General features: G+C 43.1%; 1 protein-coding gene across 2 annotated transcripts in view; it reads left to right on the forward strand.

Annotated features, from left to right (window-relative positions):
* Positions 1 to 22,997, forward strand: part of rab36 (RAB36, member RAS oncogene family) — a 79,091-nt gene that overhangs the window by 41,629 nt on the left and 14,465 nt on the right. The window contains exons 6-10 of one of the 2 annotated variants that reach the window (XM_078553865.1): positions 4,929 to 4,993; positions 5,088 to 5,139; positions 10,227 to 10,308; positions 14,505 to 14,595; positions 20,130 to 20,898. In XM_078553865.1, coding sequence (XP_078409991.1) covers positions 4,929 to 4,993; positions 5,088 to 5,139; positions 10,227 to 10,308; positions 14,505 to 14,595; positions 20,130 to 20,212 — 373 coding nt within the window. In that variant the 3' untranslated portion in view covers positions 20,213 to 20,898. Of the gene's footprint in view, positions 1 to 4,928; positions 4,994 to 5,087; positions 5,140 to 10,226; positions 10,309 to 14,504; positions 14,596 to 20,129; positions 20,899 to 22,997 lie in introns of those variants that run through there. The other variant, XM_078553864.1, reaches the window with a different exon arrangement.

Below are 22,997 nucleotides of genomic sequence, written 5' to 3' on the forward strand. Positions count from 1 at the left end.
CGCCTGCCACGACTGGCCACCTCCTCACCCTCATCACCATCAACGTCCTACTCATTGGAGGAGACCTCCAGCTCCTGCAACTCCTCCTCAGCCAGCTCCTCTCCCCTTTGCAGCGCCAGTTTGTAAAGGGTGCAGCAGGCAATGACGATGCGTGACACCCTCTGCGGACTGTATTGCAGGGCTCCACCAGACCGGTCCAGGCACCAGAATCTCATTTTCAGCATCCCGATGGTTTGCTCCACTAAGTTGTGAGTTGCAACATGAGCCTCGTTATACCTTCGCTCTGCTGCAGTCTGAGGCCACCGCACAGGTGTCATCTCTTTGGGTAGCCCTTGCCCCCGAGGAGCCATCTCTGCAGCTTCTGTGGACCCTGGAAAACATCAGGGATCTGTGACTGACTGAGAATGTAGGAGTTGTGCACACTCCCTGGAAACCTTGCGCAGACCTGCAGGCTGCGTTTCTGGTGGTCGCGCACCAGCTGCACATTCAGTGAATGGAATCCCTTGTGGTTGACATAGTTGACTGCGCGTTGCGACAGAGATCTGAGTGTCACGCGAGCGCAGTCGATGGCACACTCCACCTATTGAAAACCCGAGACCTGGGCAAATCCAATCACTCTTGCATCCTGGCTCTCTTGGTACCAGGCGAAATGCACCAAGTTGTGTTCCCTCGCGAAGATGGCATCTGTGACCTCATGGATGCATTTGTGGGTGGAGGTTTGTGAGATCCCACAGAGGTCACCTGTGGACCCCTGAAAGGAGCCACTGGCATAGAAATTGAACGCCACTGTCACTTTCATGGCCACTGGCAGTGGATGCCCGCTATGTCCCCATGGCATGAAATCCTGCAATAGCTGGCAGATGTGACCGACCATCTAACTCCCTAGACATGTGCAGTCTTTGGCGACACTGGTCCTCGTTCATCTGCAGGAATGAAAGTCGACATCTATAGACCCTGGGTCTAGCTAGGCGAGGACCAACAATGACTCACTTTGGCTCTTCGGCGGCATATGCGGGAGCCCCAACCACCCCTTCTTCCAGAGGGTGCTGATCTTTCCTCTGCACAGCCAGGCATCTCAGTAGCTCTCTTCTCCTTTGTCCTTGCTCTCTGTAAGCCATGAGGCATACAGCTAGTTCACCAAGCTCCATGATCCTGATGTACTCCTCCTACATAATGAAACAGAGAGATGCATGGGTTAACATGTGTGGGTTAGCAACCAAGAACCTTTCTTGGTTAATTCTGAAGGTCCCTTAACACATCCTGGAAAGTGCTGGCCACCACTTGGATTGCTAGAGATTAATGCCCTGCATGGCAGCCCGAAACTGCACCTTCCTCCACCCCACTCCACATGACTGATTGGTGGTAGCTTTGCCCATTGGACTGCTTGCTGTGCTCTCAGCTCAGGCGCAGGCATTCTCCTAACCCACACTGCAAGGTTGCACTGTTAGCTTGAACCATGGGGGAGACTGGTCCAAACCAGGATGATGACATTGCAAAGGGCTGTGAGTGCCTCCACCAGTGACCATCTTTAGGAAGGAGATTGTACAACGTGCCCAGTCATCCAACTTTTCTGGCGTCCACTAAAATGTTCATTACTTTGCAGTTTGTGCCTGATGAGGGGTGAAAAGATGTGGAGCACTTGGTGGCACTTTGATACCTCTGCATTGCTTGAATGGGCAGAGAAGCTAGAGGCCCGACTCCAATCATATCAATGTGGCTGCACCTGAACTGTCTCAGCTGCAGAGTAATGTTCACTTTATACAAGGTGCCCCTAATGCGTGGCCACTTCACTTGCCCAGTACCCCCGACCCCTCCACCCTGCACGTGCCTGTGCGCTATTTCAACCACATTGCAGCCTTTGCCCCACCCCCCTCCAAGCCACCTCAACCGCAGGGCAGCCTTAGCGCCCCCCACCCCCCCAAAGTTACCTCACATGGCAGTCTTTGCCACCCCCGCCCCACCAACGTACCCCAACCTTAAAGTTCAACAGGTGTCCCTCACAAGTGCTCCACAACATTACTGTGCACTCATCTCCAAGTTCCCCACAAAGTGTAGCCTGCCAAGTGCACACCTTTAAATGCGGTTCTGAAACACATCAGCATATGATTCAGTGGAAGGGGTGCGGGGTGAAACCAGCAGGCTGCCCTTATAATGATATGCTGATGTATTACAATGAAGTTCCCGACATCCGACGGTGGGAAACATGGCCAGCCATCGACGGGCTGAGCGGACGATCGCAAACTGGTTTCACAACGTCACAAAACCGATTTTTGGCCTGCTCACCATATTGTCCGCTCATGCCACCAAACACATCCGACGCCAGCGGGCATTGAAGGTTCCGCCCATAGTGTAGGATGCTGCTTTAGTTCGGAACTGAGGCACACTGTTGGTGCAAAATGAAGGCAGCTTTAGTGTATGTCAGCAGCGGCTCATTGGCAGCACCTTCATCTTTGAGTCAGAAGGTTGTGGGTTCAAGTCCCATTCCAGAGACTTGAGCACTGAATCCAGCTTGATACTCCAGTGCAGAATAGAATAGAATCATAGAATGGCTACAGCTTAGAAGGAGGCCTTCTGCCTTGTTGTGTCCATTTTGGCTCTCTGTAAGAGCAACCCAACTAGTCCCATTCCCTCGCCCTTTCCCCATATTCTTCAGATAATTATCCAATTCCCTCTTGAAAGCCACAATTGAATCTGGCTTCACCACAATTTCAGGCAGTGCATTCCGGATCCTAACCACTCAATGCATAAAAATGGTTTTCCTCATGTCATCTTTGGTTCTCTTACCACTCACCTTAAATCAGTGCCCTCTGGTTCTTGACTCTGCCAATGGAAACAGTTCATCCCCATCTACTCTGTCCAGACTCCTCATGATTTTAAACACCTCTATCAAATTTCCTTTCAATCTTCTCTTCTCGAAGGAGAAAACCCTAGCTGCTCAATTGATCTACGTAACTGAAGTCCTTCATCCCTGGAACCATTCTTGTAAATCTTTTCTGCACCATCTTGAATGCATCACATCCTCCCTAAAGTATTTACCCAGAATTGCACAGAGTATTCTAGTTTGAGCCAAACCAGTGTTTATTAAAGGTTCATCATAGCTTCCTTGTTTTGGTACTCCGTGCCCTATTTATAAAGCTTAGGATCCCATATGCCTTATTAACCACTTTCTCAGCCTGCCCTGTAACCATGAATGAATTGTGTACATATACTCACCAGGTCCCTCTGTCCCTGCACCCCTTTAGAAACGTATTATTTATTTCGTATTGCCTCCCCTCATTCTTCATACCAAAATGTACACTTCACATTTCTCTACATTAAATTTCATCTGCCACATGTCTGCCTATTCCGCCAGCCTGTCTATGCCCTCTTAAAGTCTATCTCTCTTCTCCTGACAGCTCACAATTCTTCCAAGTTTTTGTCATCTATAAAGTTAGCAATTGTGCCCTGCATACCAAAGTGCAGGGGACCCAAGAGGGTCCTTGTACAGAAAATTAGCATGCAGGTACAGCAAACAATTATGAAAGAAAGTGGCATGTTGGCCTTTATTGTAAGGGGATTGAAGCACAAGAATAAAGAAATCTTGCTACAATTGTACTAGGCCTTGGTGAGGCTACACCTGGAATACTGTCTGGAGTTTTGGTCTCCATATTTGGATTGGAATTGGTACTAGATTGGTCCCTGGGATGAGAGGGTTGTCTAATGATGAGAGGCTGAATAAATTGAGCCTATATCCTCTGGGGTTTAGAAGAATCAGAGTTTAGAAGAAGGCAATCTCATTGAAACGTACAAGATTTTGAAGGGGGTTGACACGAGGCTGTTTCCTTTGGCTGGATCTAGAACATGGGAACACAGTCTCAGGATAAGGGGTCAATTATTTAGGATTGAGATGAGAAATTTCTTCTCTCAAAGGGTGTGAATCTTTGGAGTTCCCTACCCCGGAGGATTGTGGATGCTCCAGTATTGAATATATTTAAGGTTTAGATAAACAGATTTTTGGTGTCTCGGGGAATCAATGGATATGGGGACTGGGCGGAAAAGTTGAAGTCAAAGATCAGCCATGACCATATTGAATGGCGAAGCTGGTTCAGTGAGCCATATGGTCAACTCTTCTCATGTTTCATATGTTGTCAGTCCTAGGTCATTAATGGAAATCAAGAAAAGCAGTGGCCCTATACAAGCCCATGGAGAACCCCATTATATACCTTCCTCAAGCCCAAAAAACAACCGTTCACCACTATGTTCACCATTACCCTGTTACTCAGCCAACTTTGCATCCATGTTGCCACTGTCCTTTTCATTCCAGTGGAGTAGTGGAGTTCTCATGGTATCCCGACCAATATTTATCCTTCAACCAATAAATAAAAATAAATTGTCTGGTCATTATCACGTTGCTATTTATGGGACCTTGCTGTACACAAATTGGCTGCTGTGTTCCCAACATTACAACAGTGACTACGTTTCAAAAGTACTTCATTAGTTAGAAAGTGCTTTGGCACATGGTGTGATTGTGAAAATCACTATGTAAATACAAGTCTTTCCCTGTTAACATTGTTTGCTTGAAATAAGACATCAGGATTTCCATCCATCACCACTAAAATTCTTTGCTTTTCTAAGCAAGAAACTTCACACCTATTCCAAAATCCTGGAAATCAGAGATTTTTAATCCTTCCTGGTTTGGAAATTTCCTAGTTTGGGTTACATAGAGAAAAGGTGAGTCTTCTCAAGCACATTTGCTATCCTGCATTTTCTCACTGTGCACCCTGAATAACAGGCCAATGTACAATGCCTGTGGTAGTAGCATTCAGTTATTTCAGTGCGGCAAGCACTAGAATAAAACAGAACTTTTTCAGTTAAAGTTAATTCTAGCCATCAATTTGCATCAGGCCTCTTCAAAGAATTAATCTGATAGATATTTCTATTGATTTTAGCTGGGACACAGCAGGGCAGGAGAAATTCAAGTGCATTGCTTCTGCATATTATCGAGGTGCTGAAGGTAAGTCCAGATTAGCAGTAGGCAAAACAAAGTGATTATTGTCACTTTTTTTTAATGTTATTTTATTAATAATGTTTTAAATTTGTTTTTCCAGTCATTATAATAGCCTTTGACTTGGCTGACATACAGACCCTGGATCACACAAAGTAGGCCTTGATTTTTCATCATTGTGTGAATGTATAGACTCTTACTTTCAGTTCAATTCTTTACTTCAATATATACGTTGACTGCAGTTATTATAATTCAGTTGTTCTGTGTTTGTTTTTATTAGTGATTAGTAGCAAGCAAGGTGAGGTTGTAAAACCCCTTACCATAGCAACAGTAAACAGCATTTACCCATGACTGGACAATGCCAGGTGCCAGGATTATATTAAGTGCCACTAATTACAGGCGGGTGAGCCCCTGGAGGAAGCTCATTGAGATCATCAATGAAGGAAATTCCATCGAAATAGCAGATGAGCTAATCCTTGAATTAGTTGATGGTCTCCACAACCTGCAGCATTGACGCAGCTGCAGGAAAGGACAGGTCAATAAAAGGGTGATCACATTCCGTCTCAAACACAACACCAGCATTCACATCCCCAATTTATCAGATCATAAGAAATAGGAGTAGAAGTAGGCTATTCAGCCCATCAAGCTGGCTCCACCATTCAGTAAGATCATGGCTGATCTGATATGGTCTTACTCCACTTTCCTGACTGCCCCCATAACCCTTGACTCCCTTGTAGATCAAAAATCTGTCTTAACTCAGCCCTGAATATATTCAATGACCCAGCCTCCACTGCCCTCTGTGGAAGAGAATTCCAAAGGCTAACAACCCCTGAGAGAAGAAATTCCTCCTCATCTGCGTCTTAAATGTTAGACATCTTATTTTTAAACTTGCCTCCTAATTCTAGAATCCCCATGAGAAGAAACATCCTCTCAGCATCTACTCAGTCAAACCCACTCAGAATCCTAAATGTTTCAAGAAGATCACTTTCATTCTTCTAAACTCCAATGAGTTTACACCCAACCTGCTCAACCTCTCCTCATAAGACAATCCTTTCATCCCAGGAATCATCCCTGTGAAACTTCTCTGAACTGCTTCCAATGCAAGTTAATCCTTCCTTAAGTAAAGAGACCGAAACTGTATACTGTTTAAGGAGATATTCAATTCCTCCCAAGTAAAATATATTCCAAAGAGGAAGAAAGATGGTGCGAGGGGGAAAAGCATCTATGGCCTAGCAAGGAAGTTAAAGATAACATAAAGGCAAAAACTAAGGCATACCAAATTGCAAAGGTCAATGGCAGGCTGGAAGATTGGGAAACGTTTAAAGATGAACAAAGGGTTACTAAAAAAAAATATAAGTAGCAAAGGTAAATTATGAAAGAAAACTAGCGCAAAATGTAAAAACTGATAACAAAAGCTTCTACAAGTATATAAAAGGAAAGAGAGTAACTAAAGTGAATGTTGGTCCCTTGGAGGATGAGACAGGGGAGTTAATAGCGGGGAACGCAGAAATGGCAGAGATGCTTAATCAATATTTTGCCTCAGTTTTCACGGTGGAGGACACTCGTACCGCCCCAATAGTAACAGGTAGTGCAGAGGGTATAGAGAAGGAGGAACTTAGAACAATCACCATCGTTAGAGAAAAAGTACTGAGCAAACTATTGAGATTAAAGGGTGACAAGTCCCCAGGATCTGATGGCCTACATCACAGGATCTTAAAGGAAGTGGCAGCGGAGATAGTGGATGCATTGGCTATAATACTCCAAAATTCCCTGGATTCTGGAAAGGCTCCAGTGGATCGGAAAAATGCTGATATAACGCCCTTATTCAAAAATGGGGGGGAGACAGAAAGTAGGAAACTGTAGACCAGTTAGTTTAACGCCTGTCGTTGAGAAATTGTTGGAATCCATTATTAAGGAAGTAGTAATGGGGCATTTGGAAAGCCAAAATGCAATCCATCAGAGTCAGCATGGTTTTATGAAGAGTAAATTGTATTTGACTAATTTACTAGAGTTCTTTGAAGATGTGACAAGCAAAGTGGAAAATGGAATCCTGCAGATGTAGTATATCTGGACTTCCAGAAGGCCTTTGATAAGGTGCCGCACAAAAGATTGATGCACAAGATAAGATCACACAGAGTTAGGGGTAATATATTAGCTTGGATAGAGGATTGGCTAACCAACAGAAAGCAGAGAGTCAGGATAAATGGGTCTTTTTCTGGATGGCAAGCTGTAACTAGTGGGATGCCACAGGGTTCGGTCCTTGGGCCCCAATTATTTATAATCTATATTAATGACTTGGATTCAGGGATAGAAGTTACTATAGTTAAATTTGCAGGTGACACCAAAATAGGTGGGAAAGTAAGTTGCAATGAAGAAATGAGAAATTTACAAATGGACAGGTTAGGTGAATAGGCCAAAATTTGGCAGATGGAGTTTAACGTGGATAAGTGTGAGGTTATCCATTTTGGTCAGAAGAATAAAAAGGCGACTTATTATTTAAATGGAAAGAAACTTCAGAATGCGTCAGTGCAGAGGGATCTGGGTGTCCTCGTGCATGAAAGTTAGTATGCAGGTACAGCAGGTAATAAGGAAGGCAAATGGAATTTTGACATTTATTGCTAAAGTAATAGAGTGTAAAAGTAGGGAAGTGTTGTTGCAACTGTACAAGGCATTGGTGAGACTACACCTGGAGTACTGTGCACAGTATTGGTCCCCATACTTGAGGAAGGATGTAGTTGCATTGGAGGCGATTCAGAGGAGGTTCACTAGATTGATTCCAGAGATGCGGGGCTTGTCTCATGAGGAGAGATTGAGCAGTTTAGGCCTATACTTGCTAGAGTTTAGAAGGATGAGAGGAGATCTAATTGAAGTATATAAGATGCTAAAGTGGATAAAGAAAGTAGACGTGGAGCGGATGTTTCCCCTTGTGGGGCATTCTAGAACGAGAAGCCATAGTTTTAGGATAAGGGGTGGTAGATTTAAATCAGAGATGAGGAGGAATTACTTTTCTCAAAGGGTTGTGAATCTGTGGAATTCACTACCTCAGAGCTCAGAGTGCAATGGATGCCGGGATGCTGAATAAATTTAAGGAGGAGATAGACAGATTTTTAATTAGTAACGTGTTGGAAGGTTATGGGGAGAGGGTGGGAAATTGGAATTGAGGCCGAAATGAGATCGGCCATGATTGTATTGAATGGCGGGGCAGGCTCGAGGGGCTGAATTGCCGACTCCTGCTCCTAGTTCTTATGTTCTTATGTACAGTACCCCAGGTGCAAAGAGATATAGACAGATCAGGTGAGTGGGCAGCAAGATGGCAGATGGAATATAATATAGGGAAATGTGAACATATTCACTTTGGATGTAAGAATAAAGAAGCAGAATATTTTTTAAAAGGTCAGAAACTTGTAAGTGTTGATGTTCAAAGTGACTTGGGTGTGCCGGTACAAGGAATGCAGAAAGTTAGCATGCAGGTGCAGCAAGCAGTTAGGAAGGCTAATGGCATGTTGGCCTTTATTGCAAGGGGATTGGAGTACAAGAATAAGAAATTTTGCTGCAGTTGTACAGGGTTTTGGTGAGACCATATCTGGAGTACTGTGTGCAGTTTTGGTCTCCACATTTAAGAAAGGATATACTTGCATTGGATTCGGTAAAGCAAAGGTTCACTAACTTGGTCCATGGAATGCAGGGGCTGTTCTATGATGAGAGGCTGGGTGAATTGGGCTTATATTCTCTGGAGTTCAGAAGAATTATAGGTGATCTTATTAAACCTACAAAATTCTTAAGGAGTTTGATAGGGTGAACGCTAAGAGATTGTTTTCGCTGGTCAGAGAATCTGAAACACAAGGGCAGTCTCAGAATAAGGGGCCAATCATTTAGGACTGAGATAAGGAGAATTTTTTTCACTCAAAAGGTTGTGAATCTTTGGAATTCTCTCCCAGAGGGTTGTGGATGCTCCATTGTTGAATACATTTAAGGCTGGGGTAGACAGACTTTTGGTCTCCCAGGGGATTAAGGGATATGAGGAGCGGGCAGGAAAATGGAGCTGAAACCCCTGATCAGCCATGATCATATTGAATGGCAGAGCAGGCTCGATTAGCTGTGTGGTCCACTGCTGCTCCTATTTCTTATGTTCTTGTGTAGGTGCAGCCTTACGCATATCCTGTTCAATTATAGGAAGTCTTCCCTACTTTTATACTTAATCCCCTTTGCAATAAAGGCCAACATTCCATTTGCCTCCCTAATTACCTGTAAGCTAACCTTTTGCGATTCATGTACAAGCACACCCAGATCCCTCTGTGATGCCCCATTCTGCAGTCTCTTTCCATTTAAATAATATTCGCTTTTTCTTTTCTTCCTGCCAGAGTGGGCAACATCACATTTTCCCGCATTATACTCCATCTGCCAAATTTTTTAAATGGTGGACCATCACAGGAGCTCCAACAAAATAGGCAGCCGAAGGTGATGATAAATCAAAAGTACCCAAATAACTTGCGTTGACTTAATGCTGATTTGATTCCCCTCCCTCAGCAGGTTTGCTTTGTCTGGCAAGATAGCTTCCTACCCACTAGATTTTCGTTGGGGGGTGGGGGGGTGGTGGGAGGAGAAAAGGAAGAAGGGGAAGCCATAGTTGAATCTTTGTTAAGGCTGAAATTCAAATTAAGAGCTGGATCTTCTAATGGAAATCTAAAGATAATTGTTTCAAACAAATTAGAAAATTACAATAAGCTCCTATAAAAGCACAACCAGCTAACTTGCAAATCCAAATTAACCTGTCTTTATGGCTTAGCTTTTGATCAGCTCTCCTATCTCACACACCATGGTTTGGCATCTGTTCTTTTTTTACCTTGGAACCTGTTTCTCCTGGAAAGTATTTATACAGATGCACACTATTGTTGATGTTGATTCTTTACAAGCAAAAGAATGCAAGTGCCTTGCAAACACATTTAGAAATGTAAATTTCAATGCTTTCAATCAGTCTCTTACACAGACAAAAGTTCTGCCTGACTTCTTACTCCTAACTCCCTTAGTTTTAATTTGTGCCCATGATGAGTGAATAACTTCATTACTTCCCTTTATTATCTTAAAAATATCAATTAGATCTCTCGTAGTCTCCAATTTTGCAATGAGAATAAGTGCAAATTCCTTAACCTTTCCTTATAACTTAAATTTTTGATACCTGCAATGATTTTGGTTACTCCCTTTATTATTTTCTCAAGGACAATAATATTCTTTCTTGCTGTAGGCAGTGGCTAGAGGATGCACTGAAGGAAAATGAACAGGGTTTAAGTACCATATTTCTTGTGGGCTCTAAGAAAGACTTATTGGTGAGTAGTAATTATTTCCCTAGTAACCTGATGTCTGACAAACCTGGCATTCTGCCCTTAATAAATCTGTTGAAAATGCGGTTATGATACCTCAGGGATGAAATTAGGCTCAGATAGCACCAGTTTTCTTGACGCCCTTAGGCTTCCAAAATTAAGTCCACAGCGCAATGTGCATTTCTGACGTGAAGCGCAACATTAAGGTGGTTCTTAGTACAGTGGTTGGCATGTCCACGCTTAAAGTCTGCTGGAAATATGGTGCCACTAATTTGATGCCAGTACTTCCATTTTAGAATTGCACTCTCTTAACCTCATACAGTTGAACACACATTAAGCAGCAGGAAGGAGTGCCATTTAAAGGAATCAACTACTTACAGGTTTGTTGATTTCTCCTGACTATTGCTGCAATTCTACACTTTCATGATGCTTTTCATTGTTGTTTCAAATCTCAAAAGTCCACAGAGAGTGTTGTGGTTAAAGGACATTTTTCTGACTTGAAGGCTTCAGCACAAATTAGTTGTTTCCATTCAGGGTACACAAGTAGACTTTTATTTTGAATTGAGCATGACTGGAAGAATGAGCAGAGGGCCTGCAGAGCAAGACTAGCTGCTGGAAGAAGGAGAAGGTGGGTGGGGGGGTGGTGGGAGAAAGATTCTCAGCAAGAAGCCATACCTGCTCAGGGAGCAATTTTCCTATCTGAACCTCAGCAACCAGTATTTGAAACATCTAAGGAAATGGTCAGATAAATCTGCCAACCACTGCAGTCATAACTCTAAACTTGGAACAGGGTGAGGACCACTTCACCAGTGGTTATGACAGTGTCATTAACTATGAACTTTAATGCATCTGGTTCTTTCCTTGCTGGTGCTGGTGCTATTAGCAATATCTCGCAGTTTGCAGATCATTGTTCATAGAGAGGTCACTGATGCTTTTTGTTCAAAGAGAGAGAGTTTAACTTCACTCCCTCTTGCCAGAGAGAAGCAAATGGAGTGAGCTTGAGAGTTTGCAAGGTTTACAGGTTTTCCCTTATGCAGAGTGCCAATGGCTGTATGCACATTGCTTTGCCAACTCTGCCATGCACCAGAACCAAAAGGGATTCCACTCCCTCAGCATGCAACTAGTGCACAGGTAGTTCATCACTCAGGACAGTGACCAGTATCTTGGCAGCAGTCTGCCAGCTGCATTTGATCCACCCCAGTAAACCAAAAGATGGCTAAAGGGCAACAAAGGATATCTGCTGATGATATAGCTCATGACTCCGGTTCATAAGCCAAGTTCATGTGCACAACATGCCCTGGCAGAGTGGGAGGGGTAGAAGCATGAATACTGTCTTCCTGAGAGAAGACAGCAGGTTCCATGGATCCACTGCCACTTCTTTAGGGTGGCACTTCAGCAATCCTAGTAATCCTTAGGTGGACAGATTGCTGGACTGCTGTGAGAGCCTTCAAGCCATTTTGAAGATTGGTATCTAAAGCCATGGTGGCAACACTCTGAGCTTGCATGACAACCTGAGTGGTGGACTTATGGTGGAAGCTGCTTGTGCTACAATGGAATCTGAGACATCAGCCATCATGGTTGGGTCCGTATGTGTGCAAAGGGAGTTGGTCACCACTTCCATGCTGGAAAGGATGGACTCAAAGGTCTGTGCAAAGCTCCTTGCCAAGTTGTGCAAAGCTCCTTGCCAAGTTGTGCCAGGCTCCTCACTGCTACTTGACACCCCATGCAAGCTTTCCAATGTACCAAGCATTTTGCTGTGTATGCCCATCAGTCATTTTCTGTAACCTGGACCATTGATGTTTTCACCTGAGTCTTCTCCAGGAGAACTATTGTACAACATCATCCTCTGGCAGACTGCCATCTTGCTATCCTTGCTCCCTGGCCTTGGCTGCAATACACTTGTGCCTGGCGTCTCACCACGTATAAATTCCACCTCTCTTTACTAAGAGGTGCAGGTTAGTTTCAAACAATGTAGACTAGCTTTAAGTGGTTAGCAAGTAATAATATTGAGCTCCCTGCTAATGTGTACAACCAACGAATAGCACAATCATTATAATAAGTAGGTAGCACAAAGGTGGTGTGTTGCCCCATTACATGGAACAAGTATGGGGTAATTACGCATCGCGATCCACGCGCCCATTTTCAGGAGCTATCTAATTTTGACTGTATGATGTAGCAATGAAAATAATATGAGCATAAACAGGAGGGTCAGTTGTTTCCTGATGTTGCAGGCTGGATTACCTCAGCCATTTAAACATTGTGTCTGCAAGAGCAGGTCAGAGGATAGGAATTCTGCAGCGAGTAACTTACCTCCTGACTCTCCAAAACTTGCCCGCCACCTACAAGGCACAAATCAGGAGTATCATAGGCAACATAGCGACAACACCCAAGAAAATTGACACCATCCAAGACAAAGCAGCCTGCTTAATCGGCACCCTTCAAGATTTATGTGCCGCTGCCACATGTGCTAAAATGCAAGAGAACATTGGTTGTTTTCAGCCTACTTGTTGCACTGTGTGGTATGTTCCAGATTGCTGCACGACCTCACATGTATGCAGTTTAAAGAGAACGTCGCTGATAACGTCAATACCGACTAAACTCACCGTTGAAAGTTAGGACATATCCATTCTAATCTAAGCACTCTTTTAATGATGTTGTAAATCTTAATTACTGCCGAACAATCTCCCTGGCACCAAAAATTAACTTGTACCAGTGTGAAGTATCATTCCTTCATCTTTTAGTTATTGTTAGAGATTTTTTTTCTAAATGTAACTTTTTTTCTATTTGCCTTTCAATCCTATCTTTCTTTACTTTGATTTCTTTACCTGATCTGACATTGAATTCACTATTCTAACTGGCACTTTCTGGTTCAGATTTTCCACTGTCATCATTGATTCTCCAATTTGATTATTTAGGGAAATAAACTGATGCTAGCCTTTACCACAAAGGTCCCAGATACCCTGTGAGAGGTACTCCACTATTTGAAAGTTTGACTAATAGTACCTTGCAAACCCAGTGCAATGAACACAACTGGTCTTTCATGGGTGGCCTACACTTTCTATACAGTTTGTACGAAAACAGAATTGTTTTCGGTCAATTTTTTGTTGCTAGTGTATTTAATCCATTGAGGCTAAATACAATGGCCCTTCGGATCTTTGAGACCCATCACTGGTTAACCTGAATTCCTGTAGTGCAGGTAAAATTTATCATAATGGCATAATCCAGTGATATTTCACTTTTAATTAATGAGCTCCCTCTTAAATATCTTAGGTACAACTTCAACAACAAAAAACTTTTACAAAGTTTAATTTCAAATTGAAGTTCACAGATATCGCACTGCACTGAGCTACCAGGAAGAATTTCTGATCGATGTGCTCATAGAGGAAAAGAGGAAAACATGTAAAATGAATAATAACATTGCCAAACAATTATATTCACTTAACTATTTAATTATTTTGTCCATTTTAACAGTTGTACCAAGTTGTTTTCAGTTCCCACTCCAAACTCCATCCCCTAGTTATGGACTCCATCCCTCCTACTGGTAACCATTTGAGACTAAACCAGACTGTCAGTGACCTGGGTGTTCTATTTGACCCTGAGATGAGCTTCCAAACATATATTTGTGCCATCACTAAGACCGCCTATTTCCACCGCCATAACATCACCCAATTTCACCCCTGCCTCTGATCATCTGCCACTGAAACCATCATTCATACCTTTGTTACCTCTAAACTTGCACTCCTGGCTGGTCCCTCACATTCTACACTCTAAACTTGAGGTAATTCAAAAATCTGTTGTCCATGTCCTAACTCGCATCAAGTCCCGTTCACCTATCCCCCTGTGCTTACTGACCTACTTTATCTCCTGGTCAAGCAACATCTGGTTTTAAAATTCTTGTCCTTGTTTTCAAATCCCTCCATGACCTCACCCCTCCCTACCACTGTAACCCCCTCCAGCGTCACAACTCTCCAAGATATCTGTGCTTATCTAATTTTAGCCTCTTGAACATCTCTGATATTAATCACTGCACCATTGGCGGTCATGCCTTCAGTTGCCTTGGCCCTAAGCTCTGGAATACCTTCCCTACATCTCTCTGCCTCTTTTAAGACGCTCTTTAAAACCTACCTCGTAGATCTTTTGGTCATCTTACCTAATATCTACTTATGTGGCTCGGTGTCATTTTCTGTGTGTTTGTCTACCAGTCACAGGCTGAATATGAGCGAACAGAAGCTGATGCCATTAAAATAGCTACTGAGATGCAAGCAGAGTATTGGGCTGTGTCTTCTAAAACAGGTGAGTGTTTGGAAAAGCATTCACAGCTGTACATGTGCACTGCAGAACCAGCACGCACACATAAACAACATCTTGCATTTATGTATGTTGCAAAATGTTCTAAGGTTCTTAACAAGAGGATTATTAGAAACATTTTTGACACCAGGTCACATAAGGAGGTATCAGGACAGATGACCTAAAGCTTAGACAAAGTGGTAGGTTTTGGAGCACCTTAAAGAAGGAGAGAGAGGTAGGGAGGCAGAGAGGTATAGAGAGGGAATTCCAGAGTTTAGGGCCAAGGCGCAGCTGAAGACACAGCCACCAATGATGGAGCGATTAAAATTGGGGATGCACAAGAGGCCAGAATTGGAGGAGCGCAGTGAACTCGAAGGCTGGTAGGGTACACACACAACAGAAATGTTAAGAGTAGGATTTACAATCAAGTACTGAAAGGTGTTTACACATCTGCTTAGACGCAGGTGTATCACTCCAAGTGCTCACTGATATTGGGAGAGTTCTCTGAATGCCAGAATGTACTTGGAAAATTTCCAACTGCTTGAAAGGAAGTTTCAGCTTTTAGAGCCACATGATAAATTCACCAATTCCCTTCTCCCAAAGACAACCACAAATCCCCTGAAATTCCATCTAGGTCCTCCCTGTTTCTCACCATAACTTCAGCAGTAGCCCAGCAGAATTTCCAGAGAATACAGTTGTTTATGCTATTCCTCAGAGGGTTTCACCAGTCTTCTGTTGAGGTTGTAGGAGGGAACAGGAGAAGCTGTGAGAAAACTTCAGGGCTACATGCTTTTTTCTACCCCTGGACTGGATAAGGAGGATATACATGAATTGGAGTCTGTTCAGAGAAGGTTCTTTAGATTGATTCCTGGGATGAAGGGGTTGTCTTCTGAGGAAAGGTTGAGCAGGTTGGACCTATACTCCTTGGCGTTTAAAAGAATGAGAGGTGATCTTATTGAAACATATAAGATTCTGAGCATGTTTGACAGGGTAGATGCTGAGAGGATGTTTCCCCTCGTGGGGAAATCTAGAACAAGGGTTGCAGTTTCAGAATAAGGAGTCTCTAATTTAAGATGGAGATGAGGAATTCTCTACTCCAGAGAGCAGTGGAGGCTGAGTCATTGAATATATTCAAGCAGTGTGACCAACTCTTATGAAATAAAATAAAGGACACTTCAACCATGGGACCGGGATGGGATGGGGTGGGGGTGTGGGGAGTTGCTGGTGACCGTGAAAGAGAGTGCTGGTGACTGTGAGAATGGGGGCCATGAGAGCATTCAGGGGAGGGGTTTGGTAAGTATGAGAGTGGGAGAGGAGAGAGTTTTCAACCTGAGAAAGTGAAGGTGTATTTTGAGACCATAATAGAAGGGGGTAGGGGCGGGTTGGTAGTTATAATCAACTTAAACTTACAACTTATTTTATTGAGTCACATCATCTCTCTGCTGGCTGACTCACTCACTTGCTGTTCTGTTCAAATCACTCAGACTGTCCTGGAAATAATGGACAAAAGGTGTCCCATGAGGAACACAGGACAAACAACCAAAATAAGAGACCATCCCTTAAAATATGGGACAGTTGGTTGCTCTGTATTCAAGGCTGAGTTAGATTTTTGGTCTACAATAGAGTCAAGGGTTGGGGAGGGGAGGCAGGAAAGTGGAGCTCAGGGCACAATCAGATCAGCCATGATTTTAATGAATGATGGAGCAGACTTGAGGGGCCAAATGGCCTACTCCTGCTCCTATTTATTATGTTCTTATGGCCATCCAGATGGTGGAGGTTGGAGTTGTGGGGGAGTGGGTGGGTGATGGATCCTGAGCAGATATATAACAGACCATTCCTCACACCCAATCCCCTGCCCCAATTCTATCCTTCAGTTCTTCATTCCTTCCCAAATATAATTGTGCAGTCCCACTTTCCACACATTATAAAATTCTAGCCTCTCCTGACTGATGATCTCAAGTGCAGTGTTCATCCAGTGAACACTTATTCATCCAACTTTTCTTTCATTCGCATAAGCGGCTAGGTTAAATTATTTGCTGGCATTTTGCCTGCATAAATATTTTTCAAGGAAACAAATTCCAATTTACAGTAAGTAATTTGAGCAGATATATGGGTGGAAAATGTGATGTGCCCATTTGGAAATTAAACTAATTCACAAATTACATGACCAGTTCACAGTAATTGGGTAATTTGTTCCCCAGCGGAGCATTCTATCAGAAAATCTTTTCTTCTCTGGTGTATTGTAAGCCATGTGCTTTTCAGGATATTTAGCAAGCATATTGGAATGGCTCAGTCAATGCTGATGCTGGGTTCCTGCCAGAATCATAATTTCATTCTGCCACTGCTGTGGGTGTGCCGGACTTCTCTATTACATATTATTCTATCTCATTATTTCAATATTTTGGAGCCCTATTTCCCTTGTTAAGTAGTTCATTATTCAAAAAAAACTGCACTTAGAAAGCACTCCCAGGACAATGGCAGCACAATATCTAATCCAGGCATTCCCCAATACATTATCCTGCTGCTTTATTCTGTTTAACGTGCAACGAATAACAACAACTTGTATTTATATAGCACCTTTAATGTAGTAAAACATCCCAAGGTGTTTCACAGGAACATTCTCAAACAAAATTTGACACCAAGTCACTTTATGAAATATTAGGGCAGTAATCAGAAGGTTGATTAAAAAAAGTTTGTATTAAGGAAGGTCTTAAACGAGGAGTGAGAGGTGGAGAAGCAGAGATGTTTATGGAACGAATTCCAGAGTTTAAAACCTAGACAGATGAATGCATGGCTGCTAATGGTGGAGGGATGGACATCAGGGATGTGTTAGGGCCAGAATTGGAGGTGTGCAGAGATCTGAGTTTTGTAGGGTGGAAGAGGTTACAGAGATGGGGAGGGGCAAGGCCATGGAGAGGTTTGAATACAAGGATAATAGTTTTAAACTTGAGGTGTTTTCAGACCAGGAACTAATGCAGGTCGGGAAGCACAGGGGTGATGTTTGAATAGGACTTGCTATGGGTTAGGATACAGACAGCACAGAGGGTGAAAAATGGGAGGCCAGCCCATAAAGTATTGGAATAATGTTGCTCCCCTTCCCTATACATAAATAGGTACTCTGGCTTTACCCAGAACTCTGTGTGATACAGCACATTTACTGATAAAAGGTTACTGCATCCAGCCATATTTGTGCCTGCACATGTACAGTGCTCCTCAAACTCCCCACAAAATTTGGTTTCCTGAGCATTGTCTACTAACCCAAGGTTGAAAGAAACACTTCTAGGCAGCTGTAAAAGGCAGCTTTCATATTGTGCCTGAGAGATATGCTGCCCACTTTAAGCATCTCATTTTTGTTTCACTGTTTCTCTTTAGAAGACTTGAATTTGGTTTCAAGTTTATTGATGTTATCTGTATGTTGTGGGGCACCCACAATGTACATCATGTCAAGATAGTTGGATGCAAAAAACAAATATTGACCTGAATATCACTCAAAGCATCCTAGTTGTTTTAGAAGATGTTAGGCTATCCATTACCCCTCACCACCCCACCCATACCCCGATGGCCCCTCCATGCTACCTCATAACCCCCTTAGCCTTCATACTCCATGCCACCTCCGTGGAAACTCAGTAGTTTACACTATGGGCAGACCTGAAGAGCCATGTGGCTAAAATAAGTCTAACAATCTAATAAAAAGTCCCATTCATGAAACCCATTCAAAGCTTTTAGATCTCCTCAAGTGGTTAATCTCTTATAAAAACAAGCTAGCTTCTATTAAGACCCCCTCATCAAAGATAGCTAATCCTTTAATAGCCCGTTTAAACTGTCATCAAACTGTGAACTCAGTAGCCCCTGCTGAGATAATTGTAGATTTTGAAACCCAGCCAAACATTCCCAGTGACATAATAATAGACCGTGGGACAAGTCAATGAGGAACTCTATTGAATCTGCACAAACAGATGGTAATGTTATTTTCTAACCTACACCAGATGGCCTGTCAATCAAAGCAGCACAGCAAGTTTGTTTAAACTCTCACTGATATTCAGACTGCTTTTTTCATGTTTAAAGAATGGGGTTTTAAAAAAACTTCACGTCATATCACTTATCTTCAAGTGTGTTTACGTCTATTCCGTCAATTTGTTATTCTCACTGCAGGTTAAGGCCCTTAGAGCAACCAAAATGGGGTCTGTTTGAATTCAGCACCAAGTTAACATGGCCCTCCTGAGTTCAGGTTTTTCTCTTGTATGAGTCACACCCACCTTCTTCCCCATGCTGTCAAAAAAATTGATCTGTCAGAAATGGGGGCAGGACTTCCCCCTGTCCACCATTTTTAAAGAACCGTGGAGTCTTACCAACTCCATTTGTATTGTTTACAATTAAGGGGAAGTTAAACAGGCATATAAGGGAGAAGGGGCTAAAGAGTTACAATGATAGATTTAAGTGAGGAAAAATGGGAGGAAGCTTGAGTGGAGCGAACACAGTAGCATGGACTGGTTGGGCCCAATGGCTGTTTCCGTGCTTATATATTCTATGTAAATTAATGTATTATATGCCCCTCCCTTATAAGGGCATTGTATGTTTGGAAGCTGACACATACCTAGTTTTCAGCATGTCCTTGTTCAAAAGAAACCTAGGTTCAAACCTTGAAAGTCTCCACCAAAATATGTTTTAAATTAGTGTAAGAATTGCGTACAGTGTTCGCGCCTTTGCAAAAATATGGTGGAGACAGTGGTGACTTTCATTATTCCTGCTCATTAGTTTAATTTCTTTACTGATGTACTTAAGTTTGGGTATATTATCTTTGACATATGGTAAGAAGTGGAATGGAATGTCTTAAAAATAGATGCTGAGAGGATGTTTCCCATTATGGGAGAGCCTAGAACTAGGGGACACAGTTTAAAAATAAGGGGTCTCCCATTTAAGACAGATGAGAAGATTTTTTTTCTGAGGATCATTAGTCTGTGGAATTCTCCTCCCCAATGAGCATTGGAGGCTGGGTTATTGAATATTTTTAAGACTGAGTTAGATAGATTCTTAATTGTGTTATGCCCAGTGAAGATATGTCCTATCCATAACTTCATACATGGACTGTGTTTCTGTGGAAGCTTCTGGAACTGTCTTTTATATTTTAAAATAGACACTCATAAGGTGGCTAAGATGGCTGCCAGGAAAGAGGTGATCTTTGCTTATTCAACACAGAATATTTTAGGTTTCCGGAAAGTTCTAATTTAATCGCCCTACAGGCCTTCCCCTGGAATGGATGTGTCAAGACTAATGTTATCTGTGGGATTTACATATGCTATTGTCTGTGACTTACCCAAGACTTCAAGCCAGTAGATCTCTAGACTTCTCATCTCCAAGATCAATGCTTCACAATAGAGAGCTAAGAGACCAGTCATCTACAAAATAAGTGTGGAAGACAACCATCTATCTATCTCCTATTGTATACCAATGGCCTTTTAGCTTTAAGTGGACGATGACCATTGACCATGTTACTGAAACTGGCTTCTGATACTGAAATCCTTTATTATCTCAAGACCCAGGAAAGACTTCAGGCAGCCGGCAAGAAAACCTTGAAAACTACAAAACAACAGCAGCAAAAGGCAGTGCAATCTTTGCCTTTTAAGAACTATAAAGTCTTTAAAAAGCCTCCCAGCCTGATTCCAAAACTCCAAGTCCATCTGTTAAAAAATTTTGTGACCTGCTTAATATTCATCACTTCAGGGGAACCCTGCAACAATCCAGATAAATAATTTCAGCTATTGGAACCCATTTGAACTGCAACCTAAGAATGGAAAAGAATTCTTTTCTTTACCGGGCCCAAAATGTCTGATTTCCTACAAGCCAAACACGTGAACTGTTAATTATTCTTTTGGTTTAACACCTGAAGTGCGCTATCTTCTTTAATTCTATCTTTCTTGAGGGTGTGGTCTGATGTAGCTTTTAGACTCGGGGTGAGTGTGTGAATAAATACTCTTCAAGTCTGCTACTTGCTATTTAAATTGAACACATGCTATAGGGGGCTTAGAAACACACTTATCTACCTTTCCAAACTAACCACACTGATTGGAGACAATAAGGGAAGGAAATTGGAGGTTTCAGTTTATTTGTTCTCTACTGTCTGTAACAATTGACAAGGGAGTCAAAGGTTATAGGGGATAGATAGGAAAGGAGAGGCCACAATCAAATCAGCTGTGATCTTATAAAATGGCAGAGCAAGCTCGAGGGGCTGAATGGACTAATGCTGCTTCTAATTCATATGTTTGTATGTATGCATATAAAAAAAGACAATCATCAGATGTCCCAAAGCACTTTACAGTCAATTAAGTACTTTAAAATGTAGCCATTATTGTAATGTGGGTACCACAAAGCCAAATTGGGGGAGGTGGGGGCGTAATGTGAGGCGTTGGCATCGTGGTATTGTCACTGGACTAGTAACCCAGAGACCCAGGGTAATGGTCTGGGGATCTGGAATTAAAAGCCTAAGGATGACCATGAAGACATTGTTGATTGTTGTAAAGACCCATCTGGTTCACTAATATCCTTTAGGGAAGGAAATCTGTTCTAACTTGGTCTGGCCTATATGTGACTCCAGATCTACAGCAATGTGATTGAGTCTTAAATGCCCTCTGAAATGGCCTAGCAAGCCACTCGGTTGTATCAAACCAGTAAAATGTCTAAAACAAATGAACCGAACGGACCATCCGGCATCAACCTAGGCACTAGAAAAGACTATGGCAAACTCAGCCCTGTCGACCTTGCAGAATCCTCCTGACTAACATCTGGGGCTTGTGCCAAAATTGGGAGAGCTGTCTTGCAAACTAGTCTCACAAACAGCCTGACATAGTCATACTCATGGAATCATACCTTACAGACAATATCCCAGACACCACCATCACCACCCCTGGGTATGTCCTGTCTCACCGGCAAGACAGACCCAGCAGAGGTGCAGTAGAGTGGTATACAGTCAGGAGAGAGTTGCCTTGGGAGTCCTCAACATCGAATCCGGAACCCATGAAGTCTCATGACATCAGGTCAAACATGGGCATGGAAGCCTCCTGCTGATTACCACATACTGCCCTCCCTCAGCTGATGAATCAGTGCTCCTCCATGTTTTAACACCACTTGGAGGAAGCACTGATGGTGGCAAGGATGCAGAATGTACTCTGGGTGGAGAACTTCAATGTCCATCACTAAGAGTGTCTTGGTAGCACCACTACAGACCGAACTGGCCAAGTCCTAAAGGACATAGCTGCTAGACTGGGTTTGCGGCAGGTGGTGAGGGAACCAACAAGGGGGAAAAACATACTTGACCTCATCCTTGCCTGTTGCAAATGCATCTGTCCATGATGGGGAAGAGTGACCACCGTATAGTCCTTGTGAAGACGAAGTCCCATCTTCACATTGAGGATTTCCTCCATCGTCTTGTGTGGCACTACCACTGTGCTAAATGGGATAGATTTCGAACAGATCTAGCAACTCAAAACTGGGCAACAATGAGGCACTGTGGGCCATTAGCAGCAGCAGAATTGTACTCAATCACAGTCTGTAACCTCATGGCCCAGCATATCCCCCACTCTAACATTACCACCAAGCCAGGGGATCAACCCTGCTTCAATGAAGAGTGCAGGAGGGCATTCCAGGAGCAGCACCTGGCATACAGGAAAATGAGGCATCAACCTGGTGAAGCTACAACACAGGACTACTTGCGTGCTAGACAGCATAAGCAGAAAATGATAGACAGAGCTAATCAATTCCACAACCACGGATCAGATCTAAGCTCTGCCACATCCAGTCGAGAATGGTGGTAAACAAGTAAACAACTCTCTAGAGGAGGAGGCTCCACCAATATCCCATCCTCAATGATGGGGAACCCCAGCGCATCAGTGCAAAAGATAAGGCTGAAGCATTTGCAAAAGTCTTCAGCCAGAAGTGCTGAGCAGATGATCCATCTCGGCCTCCTCCGGAGGTTCCCAGCATCACAGATGCCAGTCTTCAGCCACTTCGATTAACACTGCATGACTTCAAGAAATGGCTGCAGGCATTAGATACTGCAAAGGCTTTGGGCCCTGACAATATTCCATCAATAGTACTGAAGACTTGTGCTCCAGAACATGGCGCGCCCCTAGCCAAGATGTTCCAGTACAGCTACAACATTGGCATCCACCTGGCAATATGGAAAGTTGCCCAGGTATGTCCTGTACACAAAAAGGAGGACAAATCCAACCCGGCCAATTACTGCCCCATCAGTCTACCCTCGATCACCAGCAAAGTGATGGAAAGGGTCATCAACAGCGTGGTCGTGGCATTTGCTTAGCAATAACCTGCTCACAGACGCTCAGTTTGGGTTCCACCAGGGCAACTCAGGCTCTGACCTCATTACAGCCTTGATTCAAACATGGACAAAAGAG

Source organism: Cetorhinus maximus, chromosome 12 (assembly GCF_964194155.1).
Source record: "Cetorhinus maximus chromosome 12, sCetMax3.hap1.1, whole genome shotgun sequence".
NCBI classification, from domain to species: domain Eukaryota; kingdom Metazoa; phylum Chordata; class Chondrichthyes; order Lamniformes; family Cetorhinidae; genus Cetorhinus; species Cetorhinus maximus.